The sequence below is a fragment of the Hippoglossus stenolepis genome, chromosome 17 (assembly GCF_022539355.2).
Source record: "Hippoglossus stenolepis isolate QCI-W04-F060 chromosome 17, HSTE1.2, whole genome shotgun sequence".
Lineage (NCBI taxonomy): Eukaryota > Metazoa > Chordata > Actinopteri > Pleuronectiformes > Pleuronectidae > Hippoglossus > Hippoglossus stenolepis.
Window position 1 is genome coordinate 18345398 of NC_061499.1, and position 12031 is coordinate 18357428.

Below are 12031 nucleotides of genomic sequence, written 5' to 3' on the forward strand. Positions count from 1 at the left end.
TGAGCACATTCCACAGTTCAGGTTTGGGGTTATTTCATATTTACCAGCGCGTGTGGTGAGGCAGATAGCTGATTAATTAAGTCACGGTGGATCAGTAAACAGAAGGATTCCTGTGCCTCTCTCTGCCAGGTTGTCTCTCTCTCTGCAGTGCTGCAGGCGAGAGAGTGTAGGAGAAGTGCAAGTGTCAAACCTCTAAGCACATATATCCCTTAATCCACCCCCCCCCTCTCTCTCTCTCTCCACCGCCCAGCCTGCCACAACCCCCTCATCACTCCACCCAGAAATCATCCACATGTAGCAGGTTGCAGAGTTGCAAACGTACAGGAGTGGATGTGACTTGATGTTGGAAGAGAAGGGGAGAGGAAGTGAAATCTGGATTCCTGGGGATTTAATTGCATGAATGTTTGAATGATGGAGGGATGGGAATGTTCTCTGCCACTAAACGAACAGCTCATATTTCACTGGATCTATCTAAGGCAGGGAGGAAGTACATTAGCACAGATCGATGGATGATTGGTTATCAGAGTATCTTGCCAAAGGACTTTGAAAATTAGCCAGCTGGCTAACACTGGCACATTTACAGGAATCGTGATTAATGTGTGTTGTCCTTACATAAAAATAAACGGGCAGATTACAATCAGGAGAGCAGGTAGAATATGCTGCGGGGTGATGAGGGCTGGGTACTAATAACGTGTCGGTGTTTTGATAAGAAACCTCATTTGAACTGTTCTGGATGTCCTCATGTTCTGGGGAGGACAGAGCGTCAGAGGCATTTTAAAACTGCTTAAATACTCATTTACAAGTATTTAACACTTAAAGTCGATCAGTGACTTGAACAAGACCTTCACGTCTACATGTCAGAAGTCAACTTCTGACTAGTGCAGTGTCCGTTCTTAACAGAACAGGCTTCCAATATACTGTAAGGGAGCGTTTTATATATAGTCAATATAGAATAAAGTTAGAAAACATTGCATTCATCCCGCCTGGTTTATGTGCTATGGATCTTACAGTCAATGTTTTTTCATAACATTAAATTGATTTAGCTTTACTACTGTTCATGCACGTCCACGTTTTCAAAGGCCTGTTAAGATCTGTTTAAGATTCAGCTCGGTCAGCAGCCCCACCCCCCCACTTGCTGCTACAGAGCACTGGTTGCCTGTTTATTCTAATTTTAATATTGAACATGTTGCGTATCCAAATCACACCAAATTCAACACTGCACTTCTCTGGGCTCATAACAATACAAAAGTGCAAGGACGAAAAGATGAATGGTTCCCGAGATAAATATATATACAGTATATGGACAGACAGACATTATCATGATGGGTGGGGAATTCTAAAGACTCTACTGTCCCTGGCCCTGCTGGCTCAACCCACAGAAGCTATAATACAATGATGTCAGACATTTAAAAAAGAGCTTTCCTGGGCTCTTAAAGTTTTTTTATATATTAAAAATTCAACAGTTATAAACAGTGTAACATCAAAATGTTCTTTTGTAGTTTGAGTTGTTATGAGTTCAGTCATCTCTGTGATGGTGGTCTGTGGGTAAGATGCCTTGTTCCACTGGGACTAACTGGCAAAAAAGTCTGACTCACTGTGCTACATTCAGCTCTATTAATATATCATGATTTTACCATGCTGGGAAGGTCCGATGAAAAAGACACCAGCCATTTGCATTATGGGATGTGTAGGATCCAGCATTTTGCTACTTGGCCAACACTGGGGAATTTGTGTGAATGAATATAAGAAAAGGAATGAGTTTTTAGTGTTCTGGCCTGTGTTTATTGGATGTTTTCACTCAAAGTTAATACTCCAGCAATCTCACTGGCTATCGACTGACAACAAATTAACCTCTAGGGGCAACGGACAATATTTAAGGCCTTTCTGTGTCGCTGCCCAGACACGTCTCCTTCGTCTGTTACCAGTCCAACTAGATTCTTTTATCACAAGATAAAATGTTTCTCCACACAAAACCCAGACAGTGATTCTTTCTGTAGGTGTTTTAGGTCCAGAAGACATTTTGGTTAATCTCAGTGAACAGCTATCTGCACGAATAAATTACCAAACCGATAGCCGATACGTTTTGGTCAATGTGTTCCTCCTTTGTTGCTCTCCACGTGCACTATTTAGATAAATGAAAACCCACTATTTTAGAAATCTCAAACATGATCTTGAACATTGATCCCAATCCAAAATTCCAACATTGACAGATGATCCCGATGAGCAAATCATACGTTTTAAAAGCAGTAGTTTATAAAGTAACCGAGTAAAGAAATCTTTCTCCTTCAGAGAGTCTGTGGTTAGGGAAGCATTAATTGTAAGCATTAAACTTTATTACGGTTGTCGGTCAGTCTGTGACGCTTGAGACCAAATACAATAATGAGAAAGGAAACAACATCCAGTGCTGATGAACCCCAGGGGCGGCGTTCTTTCGGAGTTTCGATTCTTTACTTCTTGTGCACTGAGAGGCGTCCATGCCCGACCGCAGAATTTAATTAGAGTGAATAAGGTGAATCTTTGCTCCCATAAGTGAGGATGGGACACTCTTAATTGCAGCCCTACTTTGTAATTTAGGCTGATAAGATGGGAGATACCTTCAGTGGAGAAGGTCGCGACGAGGGCGAGAAAACAACCTGCAGGAGAAGGAATTTGCATTTGAAAAGTGAGGTGGTGCGGAGTGAACTGTACTCACACACTCTCACATCAACACAGAAACGCTTTCTACAATCCAGTTGGCTGAACGCTACACACTTAGAGTCGACGTTCATTTTTAAGAACTGAATGAAGCATGCTCACACACACACACACACACACACGCATAGAGAAGATAAACAGGCTAATCAGCATGGAGGGCATGACTTTGGACTTGTTTGTTTTGTATGCATAACGGATGATGAGTATTCAGCGACGTGTTATTCAGACATGTAAACTGCCATGTTTCCTATGAGCGGAAACGTTGTGTTTGTGTAAACATCTCTCAAGTGGGAAAATATTTTATATTTTTTATTTTCACAGGAATTTCAGAAATTGAGTTAAATGGAAATAAATAAAGCGATACTTTGGCTTTACATAGGTTTCAGTCGCTCTCGGCGAGCAGTTCCATGGTCAAGCAGTGCGAATAAGAAGCAGTCAGCCTCTGATCCTGCCTTTATTACACACTCGAGGACTCATTTCACACAAAGCCGAACATGATGGAAGGTCAGGAGGAGGGACACGTGCTGCTCCTTTTTGACACTGATGTGCAACGTGGTGAGAGTGTTTTCTCTTACAGACAAACAGTCTTTTGTAAAATCCACATGAAACCATCAAAATACCCCCACCAGTGAGAGGATGGGGGGGGGGGGGGGCTGTAGTGAAGGTGTACATCACAGATCGTGCATCACAGAACCTGGACAAACGGTGCGACTTTAGAAACGTTGTTGTTGAATCCCACCGCACATTTTTACGAGAGTAAGTCGCCTGAGATGTGAAGCCGACGCTCACAATTCAAGTGCTCATACTGTCCCCTCATACTGTCCCCTCTAATCGTCCGACGAGCAGTCAGGGAGCCTCTGATCTCTCCTCACACCCCCCCTCCTCTATACTGAACAACAAACAATGTATGAAAAATCTGAAAATCAGTCCAACTCTCAAATGATTCTTGTAACATCGAAATCGGGCTCAAAACGCACAGTGCAGGCCCGGCTTAGCTATAGCTGGGGCCACAGGTAACCTTTAAAAGGCTGAAGAAGTGCGACTGTTCCAGGAGTGATGCTATTCCAATGCATTATGAGAACTGTGGGTATACTGGTTAACTCCCAGTGCAGTGCATCTTCAAGAGGTCTGGCACACAATGTCTGAATAGTGGTGAGGTTGAAGGGTCCACTTTGAATTTGCAGTGACATTACTTTATGCTCTCGTGTTTAATACATGTCAATGATATTTAATCACAGACTGTAATGATGATCCAGATGTGAATAACTCCAGCTGTTACAACGTGCCTTCGGACAGCAGCTTCTTGCTCAGTCCCTGTATATAATAATTAGTCATTGTTCAGTGTTTTCCCTGATGGCCCATGTTTATAGATTTAGCAGAATGTGAATCAGTCTTCCAGTTTCCCAAAATGCCGAGGTGATAAAGGTCAGACAGAAAATGACGATAATCACAGAGCTATTATGGCTGGAACACACAAACGGACAAAGTTGGAATAATGTCGAAGTGAACAAAGGTGGCCTTGTTTTAACATTTATTTACAACAATTATATGTCACACACAATGATAGGCTGAACTAAGAGAAGTATTCCAGTGTGGTGGCACAGAGGCAAAAGAAAAATGTTTTCAAAGCAGTAGAAATAAATAAATGATAAGTGTAAAGTATGAGACCAGTTCTGGCTGATCACATCCCCGGAGTCCTGGAGCAGCTCATCTCAGCCGTCAAAACCAACCCTGAGGTCTTCAGCCCACTGACACAGATGTCTTATTCAAATTCTCTTTCCACTGATATTATATTTACGTTGTGATATTCTGTAAATGAATCAACTAAATACATGACACTATGGTTCGACACTTAAAAGGTTGACAATGGTGTTAGCGTCTGGCTACATCACAAAGTCCCACACTTAATCTGAATGATCAGAACCTGGAAAATGTCCAGATAATTGGGTCTGGACATGTTGCAGAGTTTGGTTTTCACATGTGAAGGACGCAGCAGGAGGGTTCAGGTGAGCGGTGGCGTCGGGGTAGAACATGACAGGACACGACGTACCACTCCCACTGCAGATTAACATGTTCTTGTTTACAGCACCTCAACACCGGGGTCGACCCGTATCGACTAAAGCTCTCGAATCTCGTTGTCTTTCCATCGGCGTCTTCTTTGTGTATGACTTCTGTTTTTTCATCCTGAGATATTTGTATTCTCTGGGTTCTTCTAAGCTTCATCGTGTGTGAGATACATCATCAGCTCTGCCCCTCGCTCCCTGTGAATTTTGAAGGTGCTGCTGGAAGCTCAGTGACGTGGTTGCAAAAGGGGGGACACATGCAGTGGCTTTTTTGTTGTAGGTAGTAAAGTTAGCTGGTAGCAGGTTGCTGCTAGACACTAGCTTACTACCTACTATTTAGCTAACTACCAGTAAACAAGCTAATGAGCTTGGCCACTAAGCAAACATTTATAATCATGGCAAATTCAAGGAAACAATCCATTACAACCCATTTCAATCTGACAGTTGACTGAGTCCGTATCGCTTTTATGGAGAAGTTTATAAGTGGGCATCAATGTTTTACGTATTAATAGAATAACGCTCACTGCACCATTGACTCACCTGCTGTTCCTCCAAACAACAGCAGTATCAGACGGGTTTGCTCTTAGTCAGAAGTGTAAGAAAAAAAGAACTACCTACCTAAGAAGTCTAATGACTGTGGGGATTCCAGTGAAATGAACTGATTTCAGTCTACAATGCTGGTGTTGTTAAGCTCTTCTTTTGTCTTTGTCTCTGTACATTTATGAAGTAGATTAATGAGGCCGAGGGACAGTTGATCTGATGTTTGATTTCAGTATCTTTCTGATAACACCCGTCAGCTGTGTAACCTGCGAACAAAGAATTCTAATCTTCTGAAGAATATTAAAACTTCTTGCACTCTGGAACCTTAAACAAAATGATATTTACAAGTGGTGTAACTCCGGAAGGATTTTGTATTTACAGACATCACGCACAGAGCCCTCCATCCCTCATTCAGACCTATGATGCTGAGGTACATTGGGACTCTAGGCCCCAGCCTGCTGCGGAGTGTCCAGAGCTTTAATGTGCACACTGGGCAGAGTGAACCAAGCCAAGGGAAGCTCTCGTCCAGCACTGTCATCCTGGAACTTGATATTAAGGTAGAAGTCTCCGGTGTAGAGGAAAAGCAGGGCACCCACACAGACGACGCTTTCTTTGGGTTTAACCTGGTGATGGAGAGGAGACACACAGACAGAATCATTAGCGGCCAGCTCACAATCGCACTCTCAGCCAGAGTGAGGCCAACAGGAGAGTAGGTTTGAAACAGGCTGAATGGACAAATGCAGTTTTTCCTCCTTCACAGAAGAACGATTCTGATAATAACGCAGTTTAAACATTTAGAAATATAGGGAATTCATTCATGTTTTCATCTGCATTTTACACTATCAGCTTTTTTTCAGGCATCATCGGTCTTTTTTCAATCCCCTCCAGCTTGCTCGACGTTCAGGATTGAGAATGTCTTACATTAAAAGGCTCCTGTCTACGATCCCTTCTCTTGTTAGGTTCTTTTTCATTCAAAGATTTCTTCCATGACCCATGACCAAGCTGGTGTTTGGTGGTTTTAGCCTGTTTTATTAAGGCCGCTCTGCTGTACATTTTATAAAATGTTTCTCTAGTTTGCCACACAGCAACCGGCTCCACTTCATTTTAACTCAGTGAGTTGAAACGTGCTTGAGTTATGTGATCCATCAAAGAGTTCCCAACTGTACGCACATGTTATTTTGTGCACTGAAATTCTGAGAAAACTAAAAGCGATTATATTATTATCATATAATATCACAGCCATATTTTGCATAATAAAATAAAAAACAGTAAATAAACAAAATAAATGGTTAATTCAAAATATTGTCATTTTACTCAATATTGGCTTAAATAATTTGTTTTATCATTAGCAACATTTTCTCCATATTTAATACAAAATGAACATATTTGTCAGAAACTGTAACTTCCACCCTGGGTATCCATAAATTGGGGGTAACCATCAATATAATACATTAATAAACACATTAAAATGTCCTCATGGCTGTGTAAAACCATACTGTATAATTAAGTGTTTGTTTTTGTATATACTGCTTAAAAAGGCAGAGTCGAGGGACCTAAGGAAAATGCTGCCTTTGTATATTGTTTTTTCTCAGGCAGTTCATGATATTTTTCCTCTCCCCTCATCTGTAGTAGCCGACTGTTATTTCCATGGTCAGTGGTAATAGAGCCGTCTTTTATCAAAGCCTAGATATTGCACAGACTTAATAGTTAATAAGTAACGTTGGATACATTTCAGCCAGAACACATGGCCCATTTTAAAGTAACCTAAGACAGCACATCAGAATAAAAATGTGAATTGTTATGTTCTGCTCCTATTTCCTTGACTTTGGACAAGGACTAAGACATAGCTCACATTACCCTCACTGTTAGTACATTTAAAGTGACATCTACTACTGTGGCATGCCTGCATAAACAGCAATTGCTCTTTTTATTCTGACAAGGTTTAAATATAATCCGACGACAACCTGAGGCACTCAGGTTGCATTATGTGATGTAACTGTGTGAAATGTCTTCAGGGAGATTCCAGCCACCACTGACCGTGTCGATGTAGAAGGTGTTGGAGCCGATAAAGGTAACAGCCTCCTCCAGGTCGTAGATTTGAACTCCATTCTGGTAGTCCTGATATGGCACCACAGTCAGAGCCAGGGGTCCGACCAAGTTCTTGCTCAGATTGGTCAGTTTTACCTCCAGGCTTACAGAGTCGCCCACTTTACAGTCGGCAATGACATCGCAGTCACATGGCTTCCCATTCACCAACACATCTGGAAAAAGGACGAGGAGGGGGATTAGCTCTTATGTCAAACGATTTGTACTAAAATAGAACTCGGAGGAATCTGGCAGGGACGAGAATGAAGACCTTTTCAAACCACCATTCAAAATCTGGTGCCGTCATTCACATAATTCCAGAATCTGTACTTCGTTTGTATTCATCAAAACCTGACCAGACCATTAATGGGCCATCAAACTGTTTCTGGTGGTGGATCAATAGCCTTTGTTTGTCATGAAATACATTTTATTGACATGAGTGGAGAGTGCAGAAGCTGTGGCTATTAAACTGAATTCCCTCCTGTTCATCTCATGCATGAATTATTTCAGTCAAGAAGGGATGAATGAGATTGTTGGAAAAATCCACTATTCTGAAGTACACTCACATGGCTACACCCCCCCTCTCTTGTGACTACCAACCAAGAAACATTGAGGGAGTGGCACCCATTGGCCGAGGTGCAGAGCGAGACACGATGATTTGTGAACTAAAGGCTCCTGTACACTCGTAGCAGGCCGAGGGGAAGACGGACTCCAAACGTGGGTGGTTCAGTTCACGCAGATAATGACTCCTCTGAGAAAAACGGTGGCACACACACACAAACACACTTGCACAAAGCAGTTGTCATACACTTTCTAGTGTTACGCCCATGGCTGGGATAAACACCGGGAGTCAGTCTGATGAAGAAGGGCAAATAAACAGTGTGTGTCATTTAGGGGGAATCTATTGGCAGAAATCAAATATAATATTCATAATTAGGATTTTATTGGTTTCTAAAAACTTGGGGCAGGCCCCCTCCTGTGGATTCCGCATTGTTGCACTGCCATGTTTCTACAGTAGCCCAGACAGGACAAAGCAAACACTGTCTCCAGACAGTGGGAGTGAGGATCACCACAGCTCCTCATGTTTCCTCAAGCCCCAATAAGTACATCTAGGTTACTACAAATTTCACATTTGAACTTTTCAAGATTAAAGTAGACAATGGTTGCTTTTGGTTCAACAAAAAGACTGTGTACAAAGATAGATGACATGAAAAAAAGTCAAAGCACACGTTAAATAATTTTAACCAAAGATGGATTCTATCGTTTTAAGTACTTCTTATCCCACCGATAACACTAAATTCAAGTTCAATCCGACAGCATTCTGATGCAATCTGCTGCAAATGAGAGAACTTAACAACATGTTTTTATTTTCCGAAAGGATATCCAGACAAGGGTTGCATGTTAATGTTAGGAGGACATGAAGTCTCATATTGCTAACAAACCTGTCTGGTCACATATAAAATAATACACCTGAATAACATTGGTCTGATACCCACTTGACCTCATCACCTTATCCAGGCTTGAAAGTTATTGATGTAAGAAATGCCTTTTATCTGCGGATGTATTTTTATTTTTACCAAATATGGAAAGGCTAAGAAGGGTTGGCCATGTGGTTACCTGAATAACACAGGTAACACACACACACACATAGCATTTCATAGCCAGTAGCACAGATGCTATAGTGACACCTTAGCCAGTAGTTATATTTAGTTTGTTCAAAGTCTTGTTGCTAGGAGATTATAATTATAGGTATCCTACATTGGTTCTAAAACTGGAAATAAATTATTTCACATTAAAAGCGAACAAGTGGTTAGTCTGCACTCCCACACACATGCAGCTCAGCCACACACACCCACAGCCTGAACACTTGCTACACACTTTGTCTATTTGTGATTGTGTATCAGCACTGAGACAATCAACTGGTATAGATAACATGAACACGAAAAAACAAGCGGTGGGAAGACAAGGTGGCTCGCTCCAAGGAGGATAACTGCAACTGTGTGCACAATTACTTATTTTGAAAGAAAAAATAGGTTTATCCCAGTTGTGGGAAAATTAGCACTGATGAGCTTAGACGACACAAGCTAATACACACATGTTAGACTGCTCACACATTACTAAAACAACCACGAATGAGAGATAAAGGTTCCTGGTCAGGGTTCTCTAAGGGACTTCAACAAACATCTGAAAGGTCAAGACAAACCCCTGCTTTTTAGAAGCATCTGCTGTGTGTTCATGAGCTGAGTGCTGCAGTGTCTCTGTGCCCAGGCTCGTTTCTTCACCTCCACAGCCTTCCAGTAAGTAGGTATGTCGGAGGAAGAAGCTTTGCCGAAGGCTGAATGTGCACAGGTTACATCCCCCAAGCTTAGAGAGGGCAACAGGGCTGAATAATCTCAGCAAAATATTGAATCGTTTTCTGATGAAAGGTACGCTTTGAACTCTGACTATACTTATTCAACTGGATAACTCTATTTGTGGTCTACAGAGCATATACAACATATGCCACAAACATATCCTGTGTTTGTATGAATGCAATCTGGCTGCTGAAGTCCTGTAAGTCAAATAAGCCTCAAAACGTTTTCTCGCTAAGAAAAACCAGATCAATCAACGCATCGGTTGAAACATTACATTTGATTCGATATTCTTTATAATTATGACATTAATACATTCAAATCATTGATTTCTGTTGTCGGACAGATATGATAATGACAAACTGGCAATAAAACCTGCCATGTTACCTTTACTTCTGGAACCTTCAATACAGAGATTCTAAGGTAAAAAGCTTAAAACAATGATAATATATGAAGTTTTGGAAGCTTGCAGAGCCTGTAATGACGATGTACTGAAATTAGCTGCGATTTACCTCAAGGGCAGTCACAAGGTAGTCCTCAATGAACTGAGAGAGAGAATGTTGCTAAATTGCCTGTTATATCTTCTGTATAGCACTTTGAACACCTTGTTGTGAGCTGTAAAATAAACCTGCTTTGACTAAATTGCTAAAATAATCATTTACACCTGCTTCTTGACAGAATGGCATTTTTTCCCAATAAGGACAAATAAAGCACTGATTATATCAGTATTTAAATGAAAAAATATAAGTTTCTTAACTGATCAGTCAGATGACGATTTCACAACAGATTGCGAAAGGACAATAGGCATTCAGAGTTTACGAAAGGTGAATGAAGTTGAATGACCATCTTAAGGAGAACCAGGACGATTGTCATATGTGGCAGCCAAATGTAAATCTGGCTAACGAAATGGTGCTTAAAATATTGTAATATTTAATTTAACACAAAACAATTCTTACACTAAATCTGCTTCGCCTAATGACAGCAGAGTAAATTTACTGTTGACAGTTTTGTCATTAAAGCTGTTAAAGCAACGGTCACTTGTTACAGCTCGTAAAGACATTAACGTTAATTATGCAACTCTCAATTAAAACTGCAATCTGAAAAAGGCAATTAAAAACAATCCGTTGCTAAGCCCTGGAGATACTAAGTCCTTGCTGCAAATCTTTTTAAAGGAACAGTTTTCAGCAGTCTTAACACAGACAAGACAGTCAGGGGTTTCTGCAGTTTGATGATGATATTAGCTGGAGGGAGGAGGAAAGGAGGGAGAGCTGGAGAGGAGACGGGAAAATAAAGAGGCAAGTGAGCTGCAGAGAAGCAGTTAAGACAATCAAAGGAATGGTCCTAACAAAAAGCGGCCACAAACCACAGGATAGGCAAATGTCAGCGGGAAGGAGGATGAGGATTTGGAGGGAGAAATATCACTGCAACACAAGAAAATACTGCTCTGACAAGTGCGGTGCGAGCAACAGGTACATCACTTGGCAAGTGTGTTTGTGGAAGTCTTAATAAAATAGTGTTTGTAAAAAAACGACTCATTCAAGCTCATTTGGAAACTTTCGGTTCACTGTGTTGAGACAGGTTCATCAATAAATTCAGAGAAATGAGAGGTATTCATCTGTTTATTAATTTCCTGACCATGCTAACGAGCAGCTACATTACTTTCAACATGTTACATAACACGCGAGCTAGGCGTTTATTCAAGCACACATACACACACTCACACGCTCTGACCAGATGCTGCTGCTGCTGGAGTCTGCAGAAGCAAAGCGCTGCGGCAGGCGTCACCACAGCAACCAGGAGAGAGAGAGAGAGAGAGAGAGAGAGAGAGAGAGAGAGAGAGAGAGATGACACCTCCCTCCCAGCTGAGTATGAAAGCCACAGATCAAACTACTACTCAGAGATTAAAAACGCTGCACCGCCCCTCACCGTTTCACTGTCACCCGTGAGGTGTGAGCGCAGGTGGAGATAAAGATGACGACCGACACTTGCAGATTTTCCTATGTTTACGCGTGTCAGCTCATTAAGATTCACTCACAAAATATTGTGCAACAAGAGGGGGAAGCGTACGGATCAGAAACAGGAAAATATGGATGTCAAGTTTGTCACACCCTGTACGAAATGAAATGTTTGAAGTGTGTAAAAGGAAATGCTCATTAAAAAAGGGGGATGTTAGTATGCTGCAAAACGCGATTACATCAGAAATATGCTACATTGAACTGGAGCAGGTATATGTGTGTTTCTGTGTGTGCATAAGACAAGTAAAGGTTTTTGGCATATTTAAAATAATAAATAGAAATA

General features: G+C 41.3%; 1 protein-coding gene across 4 annotated transcripts in view; it reads right to left on the reverse strand.

The window, feature by feature from the left end:
- Positions 1-4208: 4208 nt before the first annotated feature.
- Positions 4209-12031, reverse strand: part of trappc9 (trafficking protein particle complex subunit 9) — a 194704-nt gene continuing 186881 nt past the window's right edge. For all 4 annotated transcript variants that reach the window (XM_035182133.2, XM_035182131.2, XM_035182130.2 and 1 more), the window contains 2 exons: positions 7335-7558; positions 4209-5920 (listed from right to left, as the gene is read on the reverse strand). In XM_035182133.2, coding sequence (XP_035038024.1) covers positions 5741-5920; positions 7335-7558 — 404 coding nt within the window. In that variant the 3' untranslated portion in view covers positions 4209-5740. The remainder of the gene's footprint in view (positions 5921-7334; positions 7559-12031) is intronic.